Genomic DNA, 25,936 nt, shown 5'->3' on the forward strand with positions numbered 1-25,936 from the left:
GAAGGCAGGCAAGTGGCTTTCAGTTAACTTATTTCTGTGCCACAAAACCAGGATGATCCTAATTTACTTATGTTATGGGCAGGCTTTCCATAAACTATTCAGCCTCTGCTGGCCTGGAGCCAATGATTCTGGTACATCTGTGCACATTTCATAGTGTGGTGTCCAGGATTAAAGAGACCATGTGCAAAATAATTTGGAGAGAATACTTATAAGGATAATTCTTCTCTGGGGTATCTTTGAAAAATACTGTTGCATTATTCAGCTCCCACACAGCGTGAACCTTTTTGTAATGCATCCCATGCATCTCTGTCTCTGCATATGGGCCAGATTGATTACATACTGGTAACTCAGCATCTCAACTAGTAAAATAAACCTTTGCTGTAAAACAAAATTACAAAATGCTGCAATGATCTGGCACTTGAGTCCTTTGCTCCAGTTCTCCATAGGTTCACAGATCATCTATGTGTTGGCAAATACTGTCAGTCATGGATGGAGAAATACAGGCCTTGCCTATACTTGGATAAGCCTTTATTTCAGCAGTTAGTGGCCAGCTACAGGAGTAGCTGCACTGGTGCAAAGCCCAAGCATAGACAAGAAGAACTGAAAAGCTGCATTTTGCGCTGGATGAGCATACTCTGGTTTCAAGTAGCTATTGCAGTTGCTAGACACTAATTGCTGATTCCCAAGAATAGGCAGGTTGTACCCCATATTTTCCTTCCTTTGGCCATCCATGTTTTAGAGGAGATTTATTAGATTATTGTGAAAAAATATGTTCATGGAAAAGGTATAAAGTTAAATGGCCAAATTCTACCTTCAGTTGCACACATGCAATCCCTTTAACTTTAGTTGGGTTGCACCAGTTTAATTGTTTGGAGATTTAGGCTCTTATATTGAAAAATTAGGGGACAGTTTCCCATAAATGTCTTCTTTTAGCATTGTTGTTTCAAACCAAAAGAGAGCAAAAAGCCTTTAATTTTAATATGTGATAGCTGAAGTAATATTCTAATATGCATTTCCAGGAAAACGTTGAAGGAGAAAACTGTGATCGTTGTAAACCAAGTTTCTTCAACCTGCAGCAAGATAATCCCAGAGGCTGTGAGGAGTGTTTTTGTTCAGGGAAAACAAATGTCTGTATAGACTCTCACTGGACCTACAGCAGTGTAAGAAAAATAATAGTAAACATCATAGCAAAAATATGTCATTGATTATGCTGTCTTTTAAAATGGATCTTGTACATCACATGTTATCCTAAGATCTGCAGGCAAATGATATACGATGTAAGTTTTTTCAGGTATCCAAAAGAAAAGGATTTTTCACACACAAGAACTGATCTTTGTTTTCATTGTGAAAATGTTCTGAAATCAACATTGTGATTGATATAGAAAGCAATTCAGAAATGTCTGTCAGAGATGAAGCTGTGTCTGTGAAACAGTCATGGAATGTGCTGATGATGAAGTATGAAAAATGTGAGTAACTCTGAGGTGTCCATAGGGCTGTCTCTTTTCTGGGTGTGTAGTAAATATCCATATAGACACATATGGATTAATTAAGAGTTTGCACTTACAAATACACAATTTGTGTGAGAAATAATATCCTTTATAGGGGCATGTAAACAGTGAGGGTCTTATGCCTCTGGTGAATTTCTTTTGTACAAAATGTATATAGCATTGAAGCTAAGTGTGGGGTGACCTTTCCAATGGTCTTACTTGCAAAAGCGCATTGTAGAAAATATTTTTTTTTTTGTACAAGCATGCCCTATACTTTCAATAAGGTCTCAAAGTCTGGACACCAATTTCTTTATAAAGGGGCTATAATACATGTCTGTAAATCTAGCTTGGGAAAATTTGTTTTAGGTTAAATAGCTACTTGTTTTGGCTGTTTGGTATATGGGAACTCTGGGAGTAAAGCGGTCTGTCTGGTGTACTCCGCTACATACCAGTATCCAGAAAGCTTTTCCAGCTCACAGCTGAGCCATTTCATAGCTCTGCTGGTATCTAGGCATCTGGAAAGCAACCAAAAGCCTTGAGCATGCTTGTATATGTATTAAGCTCTTCTGTACTGGTTAGTTTCATGATAGAGGATTTCAGAGATTCAGGAGCTGAGGTTTTTGATCTTTGCTAGCTGGTGCAGTAGAAGAGACCTTTGAGCTTCTAAGATACAGGTCTTTCGAACAATAATCTACATTGTCTATGTCTGAATAATATCTGTTCAGATTTGTTGAACTCACTTCAGGCTTCTGTACCATGTGGGACTTATATCACTTACAGAGTATTTGTGTTGTGAGACCTACAGTGTAAGTATGAATGGCTCTTATTCAAATATTATTGGGAACTCTTTCTGTTAAGCCATTGGGAACAAATATTTACCTATGGCATCCCCTAACTTTTTGGCAGCCTAAGTGGCTGTCCAGGACACAAAAATCCAAGAGCTGGTATGCATACAGTAGATTCATTTTCCTATGAATACTCTCGTGTCACTGAATACGATTCTTCACTGAGATTAATCAAGATCTTAAACCAAATGAAGCTGCAGAAAAGACAAAAAACAAAACAGAGGCTGGTGGGTGCTGGGACTTTGATATCTCGACTCTCCTTCCAACAGGTATTTTATTCTGTCATTATAGGTAGGAGACATGAATGGCTGGTATCTGACTGATGTACCTGGTCTCCTTCGAGTTACACCTCAGCAGGACAGTTTTGATGGACCTCAGCGGCTTAGCATCAGTAATGTGGCTGCCAGAAGAGTGCTGCCGCTGATTTATTACTGGAGTGCACCCAGTCCTTATCTGGGCAACAAAGTAAGTGCAAATGGTCCTTGCCTGTATGATAATTTAATTTATTGCTAAAGAAAGATGTAAGCCATTTTTTTTAGTTCCTGTTGAAGGGAAGATTAAGTTGGACAGATATTTGACCAGCAAAATTGCTTGCTGAAAAGAACTGAGTTATGCATGCAGAGAATCCTTATGAGACACAAAGTATCAAGGGAGAGCAGAATTAACTAAGTACTTCAATTCTGAGACCATTTGAGGCCTCTGCTGTCAGGTCTTAGAGAAGCTCAGATAATTTGCAATGTTGTTTTTTGAACAAATTTGTTGGCATATGAATATGTGTTTCAGGTTGTCCTCTTCTCTTTCTGTCTCGTCCTTGGATAAGAAAGGCTGTTTCCTATCCTGCTTTTCACAGATGCAAAGTGTATATCAGATGTTGTGAGTGAGGTTACAAAACTTTAATGCTTGGCATAAACTTGTGTAGGGAACTCTGCCCTGGAATTCAGAAGGTGCTGTACTAAACTTTGTGCCAGTTTCACTACTCATCTTTATTCAGATCAACTCACCCCCGCCACCCCCCACACAAGCACATAAATATATAAACATATAAGTATCTGCCCTCTGAAGGTTACTGCACTACGTTACTTTTAAAATCTTTGAAGATCTCCCTGGCTGCCTTACTGGTCTAAGTATCAGGCTTGCTATCCACAGACTTTCTGTTACCACAGGTGGTGTGTTCTTAAAATGAGTTTTCTGTCAGTCTTTGGAATTTGGGACTGTGTTCAGAACTTGAGCTTTTTTCTGATTATGGTGAAGTATATGGAACTATAGTGTGCTTCAGCACATTTTTCATTTTAGTTTCTTCAAGCTCATCCGCCTATTTTTGTCCTGTTGGCTGGAAATCAATGTGACAAAAGGTAAGTGAGCATGTGAAGATTAAACAGCATAATTTCCAAAGAACATGAGCATCCTTTTTCATGACTATAAGGTGCTTAAAGATAGCCAAGCCCATTCAGCTGGGGTAAGGGACATTTTTTATAGCTTCCATACACAGTGAACTTTTCCTGTACCCTAGTAGAAACTTTACACAGACAAACTTCTTCCTTTTCCATTTAGTGAACAAAATAATGGGAAGAGTGTGTGCAAATTGTCTGAACATAGAAGACATTTTTTCAATGTAATTTGAAGGTCCTTTGTGGTTTACTGTCAGACATTTCTGTATGAATGAAACAATTTGCCTTAATAACTGAACCATATAAATTTTTGATACTACAATAATACTGAAAGCACTCACAAATTACCACAGTACATCTTAACTGTCATGTTACATCATGTAAATTATAGTCATGATGACATGCTTAGCTTGGATGATTTAGTGTATTGCTATGAAAATGGAGTATTGTAGGTTCTTATTTGTAAACTCAATAAAACATCTCTCTAAATAGCTGAAACTGAATTAAACCAGCCCTTCTGAACTATGACTGCTAGCTGTGTTACAAGTATAATAATTGCTGTTTTAGGTTAGGTGTGCTTTAACCTGCCTTAAAAGTATGCAGAGAAAGGTTTTAAGAAGTTTTATATCAAGACATTTAAATTTAGTGTAATTCATAACTCTGGGATCCATGCTACAGCTTCAACCCCCTTTCTTTTTGTCTCTACCCCTTTCATTAAAATGTTCCCTCTAAAAATAAATTTTTGTAAAACATGGGAACAACTGTCCCTCTATATTGAGAGATCCCAGTTTTCAAACATATCCGAAAACCTTCATTTGAAAGGCTTCTTTTAACATAAAGCTGGCTTGTGGTGCACATGTTGATTTCCATGTGTATTCTAGCTGCACGTTTTCAATCCACCTACAAGTGCTTCTTTCACATGACACAAGAGTTGTAAAATGGGATGATACTGTGTTTGTAACCCTGAACTTTGCTTACCAATGAATGACACTGGAGTTTGTTCTGTGGCAGATTCTGGTTTCTCTAAAAAGGTTGGGCTACAAAGTGAGTAACGGGAGACTGTAGGTAACGCTTTTAGGGCTCTTGTTTATGTGAAAGTGACTGACAGTATGACGAGGGGACAAGAAAGCAAGAAAAGGATTGTAACATCTCAGTTGTTGTTGTTGTTCTTGTTTTTTTTAGAAAAACAGAACAACAATAACAAAATACTACTGTACTACAAGCAACATGTCAGAAATTAGGTGAAATTTTACCAAATTAAAAATATAAAATACATGCAGTTCTTGTGTTATATAAAATGCAGATTGTTGGGATTTTTTTTAAAACAAACATAAAAGTTTTCAGATGCTTGTTTTAGCATATATTGGTTTAAAATGAAAATCTGAAGGTGTGGTTTATTCATCAGAAGAAGGGCTGTTATTTGGGTTATTCTGAAACAATATAATTTTGCAAACTGCTGGATTATTTTATTAAGAAAGTTTTTGCTTGGCTACTATTAAGATTTAACAAGAATCACAAAATAGCTTTTCTGTCTATTTTATGGATTCCAATTTAATTCTGGATTGAGGCAATCATAAGTACTTGGTAACACAATACTCTGTATGGGTATGTCTACACTGCAATTAGACACCTGCGGCTGGCCCCTACCTGCTGACTCTAGCTCCTAGGGCTTGGGCTAAGGGACTGTTTAACTGTGGAATGTAGAGATTCTGGCTGGGGCTGCAACCTGAGCTTTGGGACTCTCCCACCTCACAGGGTCCTAGAGTCTGGGCTCCAAGCCCCAACATCCATACTGCAATTAAACAGCCCCTTATCCCAAGGCCCATAAGCCTAAGTTAGCTGGCATGGGCCAGCCCCAGGTATTTAACTGCAGTATAGACATATCCTAAGACAGAGATCGGCAACCTTTGACATGCGGCCTGTCAGGGAAATCCGCTGGCTTGCCAGGATGGTTAGTTTACCTGCAGCGTCCGCAGGTTTGGCCGATCGCAGCTCCTACTGGCCACGGTTCGCTGTTCCAGGCCAATGGGGGCTATGGGAAGCGACATGGGCTGAGAGATTCTGCCTAGTGTAGAAAATGCTTTTGTTCTATTAAACAGATAAATATTAAACATTATAAAGCCCCTATTTGGCAAAGCTGCCTTTTTTAACAATTACTTCCACTAGGAATTTATTTTTGATTATCTTTAAAAGAAAAGAGAATATGTTAATATAATGTTAGCATTCTGTCTTAAAGCTCCAAGAGCCAAAAAATTGAATTAAGGCTAAAATTTCATCCATAACTCTTTCCGCTGTGCATAGGTATTATCCTTCTATTTAGGCTCCAAAAGAATGGCTGCTTTAATGTCCCATATGACCTGTATCAGCAATGCAGCACAAGGTGAGTGAAGGACCTATTTTTAGCCTTAATTAGTTTTATTCCTTCAGTAGGTTTAATCTTTAGGGCTAAACCTTAGAATATTTGCATCTAAAAGTATTCCTGAAAAAATACTGTGCGACTACACCAAGGAAATTGGGCAGGAATGGTGTCCCTAGGCTCTGTTTGCCAGAAGCTGGGATTGGGTGGCAGGGCATGAATCACTTGATAATAACCTGTCTGTTCATTTCCTTTGAGGCACCTGCCATTGGCCACTGTCAAAGAACAGGATACTGGGTTTGATGGACCTTTGGTCTGACCCAGTATGGCAGTTCTTATGTTCTTACGAAATTGCCCAAACAAATGGACAATTGCACATGGACAAATAAGTATTTACATGGGCAATTATCTGATTGTTTGCATATGCGTCGCCATGTGCAATGTATAAAATAACATCACCATAAAAATGCTATGACTTTAAGACCCTGTGCTGCTTGGTATTATGTGCAGCAATGGGAGTTTAGGCCTTGAAAATGACAGCAGGTACAGCTTAGTGAATGCTGTATAATAGTACATCGCCCTAGTTTAAGGAAAAACAAACAGCATAAGTGTCTTACTGCTCTGTGTATAACAGGGCTTTGTGCTTTCTTTATTTTCTTCCATTTGTGTTCATTTTTGGTGGAGTTCTGGTCCAAGAAACAGAATCCTGCAAAAGAAATGATAGAATACAGATCACACAGAATCCCCCGCCCCATAAACCAGCGTAAATAATACAATGATGGATTGAAACATAAATGCCAAGATCAATTGTCCTAAATTATTAATACATCTGGACCGTCAAAACTCCATCTAGTATTCCCATGGTTTAGCTTCAGATAGCAAAAATTGGAGACTGTTTCTAGATCATCAGACTTGATAGCTGCAATTTGATACCAAAATATGAAAACGTTTTGGCTTTTTTTCACTGCAAGCCTGGGAAAGGACAGCAGTCTCTGCTTGACACTTCCTGATGGTTGAGATAACAGACAAAATGCTATTAGAAGCTAATTTTTTTATAAGCTTTTCTTTCGAGATCTACTGGCACTTCCTGGAAAACCTTAAATGTTAACAAATAATATTGATAGCACTACGGTATGTCATAACTGATCGAGTGAATTTTGCTCAATTATTAATAACTCTAGCTGCCCTGATATGTATATACACACAACACCCTTTTAAGTTTATTTGTTTATTTATTTAGAGCTAATCAGTTCTGATGGATAAAATGTCATACTTATTTAAATGGAAGTAAAATCAAATGAGTGTCCAGCAAGGTGGATAAAATTGAATTGTTATGTTTCAAATCAGATGTTTTACTTTATTTTTAAATTTAGATTTGTTTAAAATTAAAATTTGAATTTACACCTGTGCCTCAAGAACCCCTTAACCAGGGCCGGCACCAGCGCAGCAAGTAGGTGCTTGGGGCGGCCAATGGAAAGGGGCAGCACGTCTGGGTCTTTGGCGGCAATTCGGCGGCGGGTCCCTAGGTCCCTCTCAGAGCGAAGGACCTGTCGCCGAATTGCTGCCGAAGAATGAAGCGGTGATTGCGGGGTTATTTTTTTTTCTGCCACTTGGGGCCGGCCCTGCCCTTAACACCAGTTGGCAAGGGGGTGCAGAGGGATTACAGGGATTTCCCAACTCTGGTATATACATAGAAGCATAGAAATGTACCCCCCACCCCAACCTTCTCTTCTCTAGACCAAACAAAGCTAGTGTTTTCAGTCTTTCCTCATAGGTCACGTTTTCTAGACTGTTAATGATTTTTATTATTCTGCTCTGGACTTTCTCCAATTGGTCCACAACTTTCCCCAGGTGTGGGGCCCAGAGCTGGACACAGTACTCCAGTACATTCTAGTTCACCAAAGAATGTCATATGAAGTCTCAAAAGCTGATGTCAAATTGGTCATCAGTATCACTGTGGAAGGAAATACATATAGATGTTTAAAATTATATTCTTAAGATCTCTGTCTAGTGACTGGCTGCCAGCAAAGATGAAAAAAACATTTCTTGTCTAACAGAAATCTACATCTATTTGGCTGTTTACATGTCAATTAAATACTGTATGATTCACAGTGAGTCTGAACTGAATGCTAGTGAAGGACTGTGAAAATTTCAAGGAAAGAAGAATAACAGTGGGGTGGGGAGAACCCTGTCTTGAGGTGTGCGTCAAAAGCTTGCTGTAGTTCATTTGGGGGACAAAGATGACACTGTCATTATTCATCTACAAAGTAGATGGATGGTGAGTTTACTCATTCAGGCTTGGTTGAAATCACCGGAGAGAATGTTGTGTGAGACAAGTCTGTTTAGATAGGAGTATAATAATTCTTATGATAATGATAATTACATAACAAATTAAAAAACAGAAAGCATAATTCTATAAATTATCCAGAATCCTCAATGTTTAAAGAAAGGACATGAACAATTAGACCATGGCAAGAAGGGGTGTGAATCTATCCCCCACACCTGCCGCAGACTAACTGTTCCTCTACAGTTTTCTGACATGCGTTAACAGTTCGTTAGAGCACTTTGATCTAGTCCTCTCTGAAATGGGACTAGATAGACTAGATAGGCCCAAAGTAAGGTCTGTGAGGCAGATCTCCAGCTTGTGTATATTGACTAAGCAGATTACTTAACAGGGCCTGATTTTCAGAGGATGGATGTTCAGCACTTTCTGAAAATCTTTCCTTTAAGGTGTGTCAAGTTGGTCACCCAAAAATCAAGGCACCAACATCACTAGGAACTTTTGAAAATCTTTACTTAATAGTAAATAATAATGGTATGATTCTTCCAGAAGTTATCCAAGCATTCACCTAGCATTTAGCATCATCAATATTCCTGGAAGAAAATATGATAGGCTTTTGAGAGCTCAGCACTCAAAACTGGAGTTTTCTGATAGACTGAAAAATGATAATTCCTTTCCTGGACTAATAAACAACTTTCTGTGTGAAATGTTAAGTAATAAATGCCAGTCAGAGCTGATAGAAAAGCAGCAGACCAACAGGAAACTTGAAAAAACAACAAGGAGTCCTTGTGGCACCTTAGAGACTAACAAATTTATTTGGGCATAAACTTTTGCAGACTTATAACCCACTTCATCAGATGCATGGAATGAAAAATACAGAATGCACTATATATATTACAGCACATGAAAAGATGGGAGTTGCCTTACCAAGTGGGGGGTCAGTGCTAACCAAGCCAATTCAATCAAGGTGGACATCACCCCACAGTTGACAAGAAGGTATGAGTATCAGCAGAGGGAAAATTACTTTTTGTAGTGACCTATCCACTCCCAGTCTTTATTCAGGCCTAATTTGATGGTGTCCAGTTTACAAATTAATTCCAGTTCTGCAGTTTCTCGTTGAAATCCATTTTTGAAGTTTTTGTTGTTGAAGAATTGCCACTTTTAAGTATGTTATTGAGTGTCCAGGGAGATGAAAGTGTTCTCCTACTGATTTTTGAATGTTACAATTCTTGATGTCTGATTTGTGTCCATTTATTCTTTTGCAAAGAGACTGTCCAGTTTGGCCAATGTACATGGCAGAGGGGCATTGCTGGCACATGATGGCCAATATTCACAGTAGTGATGTGCAGGTGAATGAGCCTGATGGTGTGTCTGATGTGTTAGGTCTATGAACGGTGTATCTTGAATAGCTATGTGGACAGAGTTGGCATTGGTTTTGTTGCAGGGATTGGTTCCTGGGTTAGTGTTTTGTTGTGTGGTGTGCAGCTGCTGGTGAGTATTTGCTTCAAGTTAGGGGGCTGTCTGTAAGCAAGGACTGGCCTGTCTCCCAAGGTCTGTGAGAGTGAGGGATCATCCTTCAGGATAGGTTGTAGATCCTTGATGATGTGCTGGAGAGGTTTTAGTTGGGGTGCAGTAGGTGATGGCTAGTGGCATTCTGTTACTTTCTTTGTTGAGCCTGTCCTGTAGTAGGTGACTTCTGGGTACCCTTCTGGCTCTGTCAATCTGTTTCTTCACTTCACCACATGGGTGTTGTAGTTTTAAGAATGCTTGATAGATCCTGTAGGTGTTTGTCTCTGAGGGATTGGAGCAAATGCGGTTGTATCTTAGAGCTTGGCTTTAGACAATGGATCGTCTGATGTGATCTGTATGAAAGCTGGAGGCATGTAGGTAAGTATAGTAGTCAGTAGGATTCTGGTAGAGGGTGGTGTTTATGTGAACATTGCTTATTTGCACTGTAGTGTCCGGGAAGAGGATCTTTTGTGTGGACTGGTCCAGGCTGAGGTTTATGGTGGGGTGGAAATTGTTGAAATCCTGATGGAATTCCTCAAGTGCCTCCTTCCCATGGGTCCAGATGATGAAGATGTCATCAATGTAGAATAAGTAGATATGGGGCACTAGGGGATGAGAGCTGAGGAAGCATTGTTCTAAGTCAGCCATAAAAATGTTGACATACTGTGGGGCCATGCGGGTACCCATAGCAGTGCCGCTGACTTGAGGGTATTGTCCCCAAATCTGAAATAGTTGTAGGTGAGGACAAAGTCACAAAGTTCAGTCACCAGGTTTGCCGTGACATTATCGAGGATATTGTTCCTGATGGTTTTTAGTCCATCTTTGTGTGGAATGTTGATGTAGAGAGCTTCTACATCCATAGTGGCTAGGATGGTGTTTTCTGAAAGATTACCAATGGATTGTAGTTTCCTCAGGAAGTAAGCGGTGTCTCGAAGATAGTTGGGAATGCTGGTAGCATAGGGCCTGAGGAGAGAGTCCACATAGCCAGACAAGCCTGCTGTCAGGATACCAATGCCTGAGATGATGGGACATCTAGGATTCCCAGGTTTATGGATCTTGGGTAGCAGATAGAATACCCCTGGTCAGGGCTCTAGGGGAGTGTCTGTGTAGATTTGTTCCTGTGTTTCTTCAGGGAGTTTCTTGAGCAGCTGGTGCAGTTTCTTTTGGTAACCCTCCATAGGATCATAGGGTAATGGCCTGTAGAATGAGGGGTCAGAGAGTTGCCTAGCAGCCTCTCGTTCATATTCCGACCTATTCAGGATGACTATAGCACCTCCTTTGTCAGCCTTTTTAATTATAATGTCAGAGTCGTTTCTGAGGCTGTGGATAGCATATTCTGCACGGCTGAGTTTATGGGGCAAGTTATGCTGTTTTTCCACAATTCCTACCCATGCATATTGGCAGTAGCATTCTATGTAAAAGTCCAGTCTGTTGTTTCGACCTTCAGGAGGAGTCCACACACAATCTTTCTTTTTGTAGCACTGGTAGAAAGGTTTCTGTGGGTTAGTGTGCTGTTCCAGTGGTGTGTTGGAAATATTACGTGAGTTGGAGACGGCAAAAGTAGGATTCTAGGTCACCGCAGAATTGTATCATGTTCGTGGGGATGGTAGGGCAGAAGGAGAGGCCCTGAGATAGGACACACTCTTCTGCCGGGCTAGGAATATACCTGGATAGATTAACAATATTGTATGCTGAGTTAAGGGTACTGCTGTTGTGGGTCCTTGTGGCACATAGGAGTTTAGATGGTTTAGTGTCTTTTTTCCTCCGTAGAGAAGTAAAGTGTGTGTTGTAAATGGCTTGTCTTGTTTTTGTAAAGTCCAGGCACGAGGAAGTTTGTGTGGAAGGTTGGTTTTTATGAGAGTCTCCAGTTTTGAGAGCTCATTCTTGATCTTCTCCTGTTTGCTGTATAGGATGCTGATCACGTGGTTCCTCAGTTTCTTTAAGACTGTGTGGCACAACCTCTCACCATAGTCTGTGTGGTATGTTGATTATAATGGATTTTTTACCTTCAGTCCTTTTGGTATGCTGTCCATCTGTTTGTATTTCGAAAGGAAGATGATGTCTGTCAGTATCTGCACAAGTTTTTTCATGAAGTTGATAGTGTGTATTTCAATTGTTTTCTTCTATAGTTTTAAAAGTAAAAACAATAAATGTTTCTAATAACATGAATTACTTATGCTTTGATCTGATCATCTAACATCTGGCTAGAATATTGCGTTTTTTTAAAACCCTCAGGCCCTTGTCTCCTTTACTCTATCATTACCTGCTGCAAAAGATTTCTGAATGAGTCCAGACTGCTTGGTTAATCCCTGGAATGCAAGCTGAGCTGCATTCCCTTAGGATCCAATTAGCTTTCACTACCATATTTTGATCCTCAACAGGATGGTAAGGTGGGGCCAAAGATTTTGTTTTTCAGAGAGGTAATTGAACTAATGACAGCAAATTTCTTTAGAAGGGAAACCTCGGTAGAGATTTTAAATATGCAATAAGTCTCTTGAAGCTAACTTTTTTTAAAGTTCTGTTTATTTCCATGGGCCAAAGAGATGGAAGAGTTAAGACTAGACGTTCAGCAGATTGAAATGGGAGTAGTATGATAAAACTCCAATTTGAAATCTGATGAATTATTAAACAAGCAGTTTGTTGGGTGATTGAATATTACCTGCAAAGTACTGCTCATCTCCAATTCCTTGAGGCACATCCAAAGCTAACGGAATTGAGCCAATTAGACTGACTGTCTCTTCAATGAGTTGTGACCTATCAATGGTAATAGCTTATTATGATGATAAATGAACCCATCTCTCAAACTGAAGCCTGAGTACACAGTTCAGCAGTTTCCTTGAATCATGGGGCCATTACCTCTCAACTTCAGATCGACAGGAGCGACAGCAATGAGAACAAATAGCATGCATGGATAGACACAGATGATTGTTTTACCCAAATGAATATATTTACAGTTATTTTTGGTGAAGCTGTTTTTTTTTTTTATGGACCAGTCTGAGCATTCCCTGTTTTCACTGGAAATATATATATAGCATTTCTCACAATGTATGAAGACCACCACCCCCATCTCGTGAGATGGCTGGATGAATTTCTGATTGGTATCGACATACCTTTTCAATCATCAGGGTTTCAGAGGCATTGCTATATGGCAGAATATCTTTTCTGACTGAAAAGTTTGCTTTATTTGTGTAGCCCCATTAGCCCTTGTAATTATTGTGCTAGAAGTAGTCCACTTTGGGGGCAAGGAGAGAGGAAGGAGCAGGAGAGTTGTAACATCAATAACCTTTTGTTTTTATAATTAATTTATTCTTGCTGTAAAGAAGTTTTTTGAAACTTTCAAGTGAAATATCATGAGGCATTTGAGAGTTTTCTGGAAGAATTTCATTTAGTTAATTGTGAAGAAGGGACATTTATGTAAGAACAGCGCGTGTTTACAACAGTTTCCTTTCTGCGTTAATTTGCTCATGTTTTGAGTAAGAATTCAGTTTTATTAAAATGGTGGGGCCAGAGGCGCACAGAGTACATTCATAAGAACATAAAAGTGGCCATACTGGGTCAGACCAATGGTCCATCTAAACCACTATCCTGTCTTCCAACAGTGGTCACTGCCAGATGCTTCAGAGAGAATGAACAAAACAGGACAAATATCAAGTGATCCATCCCCTGTCATCTAGTGTCAGGAAAGATGACTGATTGACAGCCCCCAAACTGTACTTCTTTTATCCACCAGATAGTTACTTTGACCTGGAGTGACCACCTTCTTGAATGAAAGTGTAGTTCAGTCTCCAGAGCCAGTCAGTCAATTGTGTATATATGGTGTGACAGTCTTTAATTATATGATCACATGCTACTCTCAAATAATACAATTCATTTCAAAATATCTCCTGCAGAGCCCTGTATCATTCAAATACAAACTTTATTGTGTATTTAATGAGATAGGACTCCTACAATTACATCTACATTTTTGCATTGCAGAATTGCACAGCATGTCTGCAGAGGTATTAGTAGATGTGGAGAGTACTCTCTGCAATTTATCCACCAACTTTGCATCTTCCACCCTAAAGAACTCTATAGCAGCAATTATCACTTAATCTTCTTCTGGTTCGTCAAAGGTCATACAATCAAAGTTTCTTTCTTTCTTTCTTTCTTTCTTTCTTTCTTATAGATATTTTATCTAGAACTAAACACAGCTGTACGTTTTAATATTAGTCATTTTAGTACAGTACATAAAAATATGAAGAAATTGGTCAATAGTTTATTGTCCATGGCTTTGGAAACAAGATTTCCTAATTGGCAAGCCTATGCAACCAAAATTAATAAAATTAATTGGCTAAAACTACTTTATTTAACTTATGCCATAGGTCTGAGACAACAGATGCCTATAAAACTAATCAAATACATAAACATGATGATATTTGGTCAGCTGTGTCTTCTGATTTAAGTGTTTCAGTTAATGTTGTTTAGTCTGCTGGGATTGAAAGAGAGTTTATACTGCATTGCTCCTTGAGGTCTTTTGTGATGTGAAGTGAAGTTCAGTTAACTCTTCATTTTTTTTAATATTGATATAAGATATATGCAGAGCTCAGGCAGAAATACACAAAAATCCCATTCTGTGTAGCATTCCTCTTATGTGTCTTTCATGGTATGTTGTGCAATCACATTTTCCTTAGACTGATGTAAGTAACATATATGTCTGTATCTATATAAATGTAAGTTAAATCTGTCTAAGAAAAATATGATTGCATAACAGACAATTAGAGACAAAAGAGGAACACTACACCAAATGAGATTGTAATTTTTTCAAAAATGGAAACTTACAAACATAAGATAGGAAGAACGGAAGTGCCACTAGTTCCAGTTGTTGAATCTGCTTTATGCTTATGTACTGGAATTGGTTGGGGTTTTCCCAGCCGAATATTTCCATGCAAAATTCTAATTTTGCCAACGTTTGGGAAAAATCAAAATGAAATTTTTTGTTTCAGGTTTGGTCAACCTGAAATGAAATATTCTGGTTGTTGAACTCAATCAAAACATTTAGTTTCAGGTCAGTTTGACATTTATCTGTCTCTGTCTGAGCTGCTGCAGTGCATCATGGAAGTTATAGTTGAGGTCCCTCATGCCCCTACTCTCTTCTGAGGATTGAAAGGGGGCTCTGAAGGAGTAGACAAAGGTGCAATATTTAGTGACAGAAACACCAGCCCACAATCCTTGTTCTCATCCCGAGTAAAGATTTGTTGCAGAAGGCATAGCCCAGGAATAACCTCCTAGTGGATGGTCAGGCCCACAATGTGTCAGGCCTCCCTAGACTCCCATGTAACAAAAAGCCCAGTCAAGGATCTGCAGATTGCATTGGTCAGTGAGACAAGCATCAGCCCAAAATCTGTTGACCCTTCCCAAAAATTGGGGGTCAGGAAGAGTGAAACAGATCAGCAGCCCTATCAAGAATCCTATAAGCAGATGGTCAGCCACACAATGTATCCTGGTCTAGCGCCATTCCAAACCCAAACAGATTAGCAGTTTACCTTCTGTGACATGCAGAACAACTGAGCCAATCATATGTTTTTCTTCAAATGATGGTCCCTGTTGTATTCCACTGATGGTTATATGCATGCACCTGGAGTCAGAGCTTTTCAAAGTAGTAGTAGTGTCTGTTGGTCCCTGCATGCACCCTTGTGCTACCATTCCAGCTCTGGTTCCAAATCCAGTTCCAACTGTGGAGCATGTACCACTGATGCTGGGAGGATCAAATTGACCCTCAGGCCTCATGAACTCTTTGCCTTGGAGATAAGGTCTCCACCTCTTCAGGGGGTATGCTCTCCTACATTGTACTTACCTTGTTTGGGTCATGTTCACACCCACTCCCTTACAACTCCAATGGTTCTGCCGGTACTGCCATTTGAACTGGGCTCTGACTTCTTGGAATCAGAGGACTTGAACTGAGTGCAGGGTCTACCCCTCCTGTGCCGTTGATATGGCTATTTGAAGGTTCTACCAATTTAGTGGCAGTGCTCTCCTTTTTCTCAGCAAAGGAATCATTGATACCCCACTCCTTGGAGTCCTCTGCAGCAACCATTGGATTCACCTTGTTGGCTGTCCCAGGGGTCTTGTCCCAGTATTCACCTTAGGAAACTTTCTGCTCAGCTTGGGAGGGGTCCCCCATCTCACCTCTTCAACTGTCATTGAGTAGGCATTTAGAACTGGTATTAGGGGAAGAACTGCTTTGCCTCCCAGAAGTGGAGTGGTTCCTTTCCTTGTCCCTGGATGCAACAGTGTCTTTGGTTCCCTCCTCACTCCTGGATGACTACCGCCAGTTCCAAGACCTATTACGATGGGTGGCCGAGTACCGCCACATCCCACTGGAAGAGGTAGAGGATTAACACAACTAGCTGCTTGACATCTTATGTGCCTTGGTACTGACCAAAGCAGCTGTACCGATCAACGATGCCTTTCTTCAACAGACTTGGACTGTCTGGCACATTCCAGCCACTGGCACACCCAGAGAAGAGGTACTATGTACCTACAAAGGGATCTGAGTGTCTGTTCTCTCACCTAGTTCCCTTATCATATAGGCGGTGACAGAATGAGTTCGGCAACAGAATGAGTTCGGCAACCCACTCTCCACCCTAGTAAATAAAAGGGAAAATGACTGGACCTTCTGGGTCTCAAGGTCTTCTCTGCCAGCCTTCAATTTCTAATCCAAAATTACTTGGCTCTATTCACTAAATACAACTTCCTTACCTATGGCAAGTTAGCAGACTTTGCAGACAAGGTTCCCCAGCAAGATGGTGCCACTTCCAGGCTATCTTAGAGGAAGGGCAATTGATCACGAGGACAACACTTCAGGCCATGGTGGATGCGGCAGACACTTCTTTGCACACAATGGGTATGGGGATTGTCATGAGGAGAGAGTCATGGCTACATTTGTCAGGTTTCCCAAGAGGAATTCAGAACACCATAGATGACCTCCCTTTCAATGAGTCTCATCTCTTCAGTCAGAAGATAAATGTTTCCCTCCATTTCTCCAAGGACTACAGAGCCATTCTTCGATTGCTGGGTATCATTTACTACATGAACAAATGAGGGGGCATTTGGGGATTGGTGCATTACCTAAAAGAACCTGTTATGAGTAGCATATCTTCCCAGGACTCAGAACATAACCACAGACTCTCAGCAGGAAATTCATGGCAAATCATGAATGGGAGCTCCACAACACCATGACTGCTGACATTTTCAACCACTGGGGGACTCTGACTAGGGATCTTTTTACTTCCCATGCCAAAAGCAAATGCACCCAGTACTGCTCCTGGGGAGTGGGGGTGGGGAGGCTCGGCGCCCTTTCGCTAGAAGATGCCCTGGTCATCCGCTGGGCAGATCAGATCAATTATGCTTTTCCTCTGCTACTGCTCCTGCCACGTGTCTTACACAAAATCAGAGAGGAGTGAGCGATGATCATTCTGATCGCTCTATTTTGGCCTCATCAGATCTGGTTTCTTCTCCTTCTCCACATGTTGGCATGTCCCCTGATTCTGCTGCCAGCTTTCCTGGAGCTCCTCATGCAGTGTAGTGGCAGGATCAGGCATCTAGAACTGCAGATGCTTCACCTATGAGTTTGGTTTTTGGATGGGCATCTTCACTAGAGCAGGACTGATCATCAGCAGTTCAAGACATCCTCTTGAGAAGCAGAAAAGAGTCCGTGAGGTGGTCCTATATGGGCAAGTGGATGCATTTCACCTCCTGGGCCCAGCAGAGGGGTTTTGCCCCTGAAGACGTGGACATTCTTCTTCTTCTGGATTACTTTTGTGCAGTAAAGTATATATTTAGCTGATTTTTCAATATAAGCTTTCATGTTTTCATATGGGTAATCAGTACATATATGCTGCAGGTTTTATTTAGCAGACAACTGTTTTACAGATCTGTGTGAGTGATTGGCACAGAAAAAAATCTTATTTTTTCAGGAGTGTAATTGAAGGAAATTTCAAAAGTATTTTCCTAAATGCCCACTATTTTCTCTGAAGACTCTTTGGAAATTGTAAAATATGGACTAAATTCTCTGACTCTCAATGCAGATCTCTCTTGATCTCTCTTGCATGTTCTGCACAGGTTTTACTCTTGATATCCCATTAAAATTAGTGATAGTTTTGCATATGGATAGGATATACAGAATGTTCAATTGTGCCTGTTTGGTAGGGAAGAAGGGACATTGCTGATCAAAAGAAGAAATTTTATTTACAGACAATGTCTGTAAATAAATAACCAAGGACTCTTGAAGTAGAGCAGCTGATAAGCAGCAAATTCTTCTCTCAGTGACACCTGTGCAACGTCACTAATTTTCTTCCCCCTTGGTTTCAGTTGAGTTGCATGGTTGTAATCGAGTGCAAAATTTGGCATTGTTCTCTAGCTATCCATCGCATTATAGTCTGTAGAATCCTGCTCTTTGCGTAGACCATAACGAAAAGTAGCTGTGTGTGTTTTTCTGAAAGGTTCTTTGCAGGAATTTAGAAGACTATTAGGCTTGATGTACTCCCTGTGACACCCAAAATTCAATTGGGGAGAAGCTGTACACTGCCAAAAAAGCTACACAAAAAATATCAAACCCTACACTGTGCTGTAGTGCCACTACTGTTTCATGTCTTAGGGCCACAATTTTCAAACACCTGAAAACGTAGGCGTCTAACTCCACATATAGGTATCAGCTACTCTTGATGGTAGTGAAACTCAATGTTTATTTAAATGGCTAACTTCAGTCATCTGTGTTTGAAAACTTAGGTCTGAGGATTCCTCTTCTCTCATTATCAATCATCACCCCATAGAAGCAAGCTGATTTCATGTAGAAGAGGGCTTAAAATTTCATAAACAATAAAGCAATGCTGTAGTGTGTGTGTTTTCAGTGAAGTTTTACATCTCACTTGTAGAGCTTTGGGATTGCCAGTATCCCTTTGGACTATCCTGGAGCATTCTGAGAATTTAAGTTACCACTGCAAGGCAGCGTTTCATCTTCCCTAAGTAGGCAGTGAATACCACTTTATAATAAGTGAACATTAATTAGTGCTCAAATACAGTAGAAGTATTATTGGAATTATTTTAAAAAATCCACTTTATTACTGAAAGGAACCATCATAATGAATGTTACAGTCCATGTTGAATTACAAAGTAATGCTTATGGAAGGGTATATGTCATACATTAGGTATTATAATGGATGTCATTATGGTCAATGTTAATACAGTGAATACCAAATTAATTAATATGAAAGGGACACTAAAAATAAAGTATAATCATTAGCTATGTTGGTAAAGATATGCAGTCTTATCAGACAATTATCCAGACACCACAGCTTACCATGCACTTGTTGTGGGTGATCTGAGAACTTTAGGAAAATGTCTTTAGTTTGAAATTTGACTGTGCAGTAAATCAGGAAATTATAAACCACTGAACCAGAAATACTGCCAAATGTTCTATGTAAAATATTAAAAATGCTAAGAATGTAGTACTAATACTGCCCAAAAGGCAATACTGCATCTTCCCTTTCTTTGATATGCGAGACAACCTACACAGAAATCCCAGCAAGCTGGCAATAGAAATTAAACAAGTAAACATTTCTGTCTGTGTGCTTTACGATGTTGAGTGTGTAAACAAAAATGTGAATTCCCAGTGACTTGGCTTGCCCTTATAAATATGCCTCCATAGGACAGTATTCAATATTCTGTTCAGAGCAGAGAAAAAGGGTCCCAGCAAACTGGCCCAACTATTAATAAGTATACCCGAAAGTTCAGTGAGCTCTTCGAAATTCTGAAGATTCTTGTTGCTATCCCTTGAGGCTTATTTTTCATTGGAAGTCATCAAGTCGTCTGTATGGGGTTTTTTATAATTATTATTAATGTGCCACCAGGACATGAGGAAATTCAGATTGCTCCAAACTCAGGAGACCACAGGCTTGTGGAAAAACAAAGTGATACTCAGAATGAGAGTGTTACACATGATCTCATTGAGCTTTTCATTTTTTAGCTAGGATGAAGAAAAAGAGAGGGGTGGGGAAAAATTGTAGAAACACATTGATTATCAAAGAACTCTTTCACAGTATTTATTTGAGCATCTAAGAGAAGAAAGAAGGAAAAGATTATTTTAGCCACAAAGAACAAAACATTTTCCTTTTTTTCTTGATGTCTAAGAAGCTACAGTTAAAATTCTGCTCTTTGATGTACAGTGTGGATCTCTATTAGATATTCTACAGTAGCTCTGAGGGAAGAACTTCCTCTGTCATCACTGGGAGTTTTGCTCATGAAATAAGTACACAACATATAATGTAGCTGCAAACTGAAGCCAGGAGATTCACACTGCCGTGAGAAAGGGAGTGTAGACGGAAGTCCATAACTACTCTTGTGCTTATTTTTTCTTGACTCTTCATAGGGGAGAAGCAGGAGTATGTGGTAGGGATTGTAGAATAGTCTCTTCTCAGGACATAATGCTCAGTGCAGGAATTAAGCACAGGCATTAAAAGGAGAATATGCACTTCAGTTCCTGGTGTCAAGTGCTGTGCTCAGAACTGCTTTCTAGAGAACGTGTTTGGAGGCCCTAAACGGGGCATTCAAATACTGAAGAAAAAGGGGGACTCTTTGAGGGGTCTGAGACTGAAAGCCTGTCTCATTGCTTTCTCCCCCCTTTATAATTAATTTTGTATTACAGAAAATTGTTTGAGGGTATAGAAAAGATCTTAAGCTCAGGAACAGCCCTTTCCCACAAGCCTCAAGAGCGTTTTTAAATGTTCTGTTGTCTTGGGAGCACAGAGTGATTGGCCGTAGTGTGGTTCTGCCAAGGAATAAAAGTGGAGTAGGACTCCAGATCCTGCATGGTTGTGTTAGTGCTTCTCGTGGCGCTAGCACAGCTCTTTCATGAGTCCTTCTCCTAAGTGGCTGGGTGGGGTAGGATTGGAAAGATGCAGGCCAGCTGAGCTGAGCTGGCTTGCGGGGGTGGAGATGGGGAATAAGATCTAAGAGAAGGGCTGCAGCTAATTAGTTTCCCCTGGGAGTAGGCAAGAAACCCTGACGCATTTCCCCCCCAGATCTCCTCCTTAGGCAGGACAGCTACGAGCTGAGCATAAAGCTAAGGTTCAGTCTAGCCAGTTTGGGTTTGCTGTATTATATCTGACACCAGACAGGGAGAAAGAAAAATATTTTTGAGACTATAAATAGTAAAATTCTTTAATGCCTTTGTTCTTGTTTTTTTTTAGGGGCTTATTTTTGCCTCCACATGACATTCCCTTCAGTAGCTAATCATATCCCCTGTGTCAGCGATGCCTGGAATCTAGAGGATTTTAGGATTTAATCTGTCTTTTCCTGGATTGGCTTCAAGAAGATTGTAGCATTTTAAAGTTCTTTTTGCTTAGGCTCAGATCAACATCATGCACTAACACACCATCTATTGTTAGAGCATTACACTAGTTCCAGGTCTTAACTTCACATGCTGCTCTTTGTGCTCAAGCATATCAAAACAATGGATCAAGGAGAGAGATTTGAAGTAATATGGGTACCCGGTCTTAAAAATTGCTTAATGGGGTTGAGTGAAGGGAAGTGAAAGGATAAGGCAGGCAAGGACACAGAAGGATCACTGGTACAGGAACAATCTCATTACTAATAATGTTATTCTTTAAAAGGCCTTCTCTTGAATGGGTTTGTAGAAGGGGACTAGATAGAGGACACAGCAGAGACTGAACATCTATACTTGTTCTGTGTTGTGGGCAGCTAGGATCTTGAACCTTGTGTTCTCTTCTGAACGTAAGATTGGGTTCCTTTAGGGTCATCGGTTATATGAAACATGCAGGAGTGTATGGCCATCGCCTCAATACTTTTCTGCTCCAGCTGGCAGTCTAAGACCAATGCTTGTGGTAGCACTCTGTGTGCCCTTTTATTGATGTAGCAGTTGCTGCTACTCTGTGCACTGTCCCAAATACCTTGTGATATTTTAGTTCTTAACCATGTAGTACATTTGTAACACACTCCCAACATGGCATTGGCTTTGAAAGCCGCAGTCTAGACCATAGAATGCAGATACACTGAGAGCCATAACAACCACAAATAAACTCAAGAATCCAGATCTTTAGCTGGTGTAAACTGGCATGGCTTCATATAAGCCAACACTGCTCCATAGAATTATACTATTTGAAGACTGGGGCTAAACTGTCTAAATACTGTACTGCTAGTGTAACATTGTTGGTCAAATTATAATTCAGAGTAAGAGAGTGAAGTGGTTGAAATCTGACTGATGTGTTTAGAGATTCTGTTGTGACACCAACTTTAAAACAAAACCTCTAAAAATTGAGGCAACTTTACTGGACACAACAAAGTCCTTATTAAAATTTCAAATCTGTAAGAGCTGTGGAGTTCATATACCTTGCAGAATGATTATGGGAGTCATAAATAATTCCATTGTACAAAAATACATCACATAGGCACTATAACAAATTAATTACTTTGCAGCAGTTCCTAAAAGTGGGTTGCATTAGCAGATTAGTTATATAAAAACAAAATGACCAGAGAAATCCTCCTCCTTTAGGGACTGAGTATTAGGTCTGACCGTACCAGTCACTTAAGTTAATAAATTCTCACATCTAAAGTTACATTATCTGCTTTTCTATCTTTTACAGAATCCAGCTAGGCTAGACCAATATCCTGATGAAATGTAGCTTTCTATTTTAAGATGACATTTTCTTACTTGGCAGGATGATATTGTCATACAGTATGTCTACAATATGGTAGTAATTTGGGTCTCTATGTGTTAGTCTGGGAAAAGTCACCCGACTCTTACTACAGTGACTCGGGGCTTAACTCTTACTTTTACATGCTTTAAAACACTTTTAGAATATCTTACTTTTCCTCCTCCTTAAATTATCGTCAGATGATATTGAATGAGTGAGAGAGGCAGGCAATCACAGAGTCTGCTGGTGTTGCAATACTGTGGATAAGGACCTATCCCTAATTCCATAATGAAATTTTCTTATCAGGGTGTCAAATTTCATCTGGACACTGAAACTGGGCACAAAAAATTCTTGAGGTCTTTGTGTCTATATTCGGCAAGAGGGTCAACTACAGGGTATGGTTTGATGTGGTTTTTTGTGTCTAGAGATTACCTGTGAGAAAACTAATGTGGAGGTTAGTTGGATAGTAGTTTCTGAACTAACCCATCAGAAGTATCATCAATGTGGATACTGAAGTATCCCAAGACATTTAAACTTCATCACCATGTCACATAGGAGATGTCTACACTCACAATAATCCCAGGCTCTGACTCAGCCCCGCTTCCATCCACCTACAAATTAGTCTTACTTGGGTCAGCAAGCATTCAGGACCCAGATCTTAAGACTCTGTCGGGGTGGGGTGCAGTGGTGTTGGATGGGATAGGCTAGGGGAGGGAATTGGGGCAGTCAGAACCTGAGTCCCACTGATACTCAGGTCCAAGCCCTGTCATTTTTCAGTTACACAGCTCAAGCCACAGACCGGAGTCAGAAGGGTCTGTGTACTGAAGTATGGATACACTAGCACGACTGCAAGACCAAGGTCCAGCAATTGTAAGCCCATGTTTACAATACAGTGTGGACACCCTAGTGTGGGCTTGCTACACTGAGTCCACTAGTCCGGGTCCCATAGACATGGGATTACAATGCTGTGTAGATATACCCATAGTGTCTCTGTCAGCTCCTCTGGGAAGCCTTTGGTGTCGGGGTATTTGAAGATTAGCAGAATACCCCAATTAGGTTTGTCTCTGTAATCACAAATTAAGCAAATACATTCAGAGGATTTTACCTGAAATTGATACTATGTCAGTAAAAAAATGTTTTTCTCTCTCTCCATGTTTATGTTCTGTCCTGCCCTTCCACAAAGACACTTTGCTGCTGGGTCATATGCAAAATACTACTTTTCACATATAAACTACTTCCTGAACTAATCCTTCTTTTCTGTTGCCTAAATAGAGTCCTATGGTCTAATATTTTTACCTTTCAGATTCAAGCAGAGCTGAAATTTTGCATCCAATTGATCTTAGAGCAACCCCAAAGCACCATTAATCATTTGATAAGATGAACTCCACCAGAGAAATAGTTCTATGCACATTCTGATTAACTACTACTCATGCAGTTTGTAAAATGAGAGTCTCTTATATTAGAAATGGGAAAGACCTGTTAGTCCATGCTGTTGTGTTGCTATGGTTCCCAACAATAACTGAAAATAACTCAAGTATCAGAGGGGTAGCCATGTTAGTCTGGATCTGTAAAAGCAGCAGAGAATCCTGTGGCACCTTATAGACTAACAGACGTTTTGGAGCGTGAGCTTTCGTGGGTGAATACCCACTTCGTCAGAAGCATGTAATAGAAATTTCCAGAGGCAGGTATAAATGTGCAGGCAAGAATCAGTCTGGAGATAATGAGGTTAGTTCAGTCAGGGAGGGCGAGGTCCTCTGCTAGCAGTTGAGGTGTGAACACCAAGGGAGGAGAAACTGCTTTTGTAGTTGGGTAGCCATTCACAGTCTTTGTTTAATCCTGATCTGATCAGCAGTTTCTCCTCTCTTGGTGTAAAAACAAGATAGGTGACGTAAAAAGAGGTAAATGTGTCCAAAAGGAGCGGCATCCCTAAAATTGAAGATGAATTAAGAAGAATTTTGAGTAGGACAAAGGCAAGTGTGTAGGATGCTGACTTTTTTTTTTTTTCAAAAGTCATCCTCTGCCTGGATAGCTTTCAAGAAAAACACAGTTATTTAACTTGCGTGGGAATGAATTTAAAATTAAAAGAGTCTAAAGCTGTATAAATATTTGTACCACTCGAGAGAGTGTGAGAATAGCGGCAGTCTACATCCTGGTGGATAGTCAGTGCTTTCATGCCCTGCTTTGAACTCTTAGCAGAAACTCCATAACATCATGGGGCCTGCCTTTGCAGAGCAGAAACTCCTGTTTTCTTAGAAAACAGCAAATAATAACACACAGTCAAATATAATAACAGTCTGTGTCCTGAGGAGACACCTGTGATTTATGGTACATATCCAAACTAGAAGGAAGTCATAGAAACACTTAAATTATCTAAATTAAGAAGGCTATAAAGATAAATATTCCACACTTTGATGTTCATAGTCTCTTCACCCTCCCACTCCATACTGGAGTTAGATGTTTAATCTGCAGTGGGAAGGTCATGATTTGCACTATGTATAACTCATATGCACTGGAATTCTAATTTTAATTTTAAGCACTAAAAGATACAGCCAGTAAGAAAGAGGATCAGAAATATAACAATATATGAATAGGCCCTGAGCATAAATTCAAAGGGCTCTTCTGCTCCTTGCTCCTTCTTTGCTCTCAACATTAGTTTTCCCTCCTGCTCTTGCTCTACTCCTCCCACGGAGGCCAGTCAGAGATAGGAATAGTAAAGATACTGGAGTCTTACTGTAGCTCCTCTGGTCCCAGGTAGCAGTGGTGCCTCTTGCAGGGCCCCTATTCTTACACATGCTCAAGCATGATATTGAAAAGTGTATGCCATTGTGGAATGTGGATGCACCCCTAATTTATATTGTTTGGCTTGGCCGTGCCCCAGTCACCAATCACAGTGCCACTGGAAGAAGCTGTCTTATTGATAAAACATTGGTATTGGCTTGCTGAACCTTACTTAGATAAAACCTGAATTAATTTGGAACATTTTGTACTGAAAATCCTTGAATTTTACTCAGATTATTGTTAACATTTAATATCATAGCTCAATCCCCTCTGTTGTACTTCAGTGAAGTGCTACCATTTAATAACAATGTGACCCCTTCCACAGCTGAGGGCTCAAACTGAAAACTCTGTGTCAATGTGGTTTTCATTGGACCTTTTTTTTGTCTAAAGTAGTAACTAAATCTAAAACTTTCATGGCATGTTTTACATAAACAAGAAATACAACATTGAAAAGATATTAACCACTTACCACTGAACACTGTTTTAATAACCTTACAAGCACTACTCACAAGAACAAACACTTGTTTCGTTGATTCTTTGATGCTTATGAGCACATTGTGATGGCTCTTGTTCTCTGATTTTCTGGGACAGATCTTTTGAGGT

General features: G+C 40.0%; 1 protein-coding gene across 4 annotated transcripts in view; it reads left to right on the forward strand.

Moving 5' to 3' along the window:
- The window catches only part of LAMA2 (laminin subunit alpha 2), a 490,975-nt gene that overhangs the window by 223,248 nt on the left and 241,791 nt on the right, over nt 1-25,936 (forward strand). For all 4 annotated transcript variants that reach the window (XM_075063935.1, XM_075063936.1, XM_075063937.1 and 1 more), the window contains exons 11-12: nt 1,020-1,160; nt 2,624-2,797. In XM_075063935.1, the coding sequence (XP_074920036.1) occupies nt 1,020-1,160; nt 2,624-2,797 (315 nt within the window). The remainder of the gene's footprint in view (nt 1-1,019; nt 1,161-2,623; nt 2,798-25,936) is intronic.

The sequence above is a fragment of the Chelonoidis abingdonii genome, chromosome 3 (assembly GCF_003597395.2).
Source record: "Chelonoidis abingdonii isolate Lonesome George chromosome 3, CheloAbing_2.0, whole genome shotgun sequence".
Lineage (NCBI taxonomy): Eukaryota > Metazoa > Chordata > Testudines > Testudinidae > Chelonoidis > Chelonoidis abingdonii.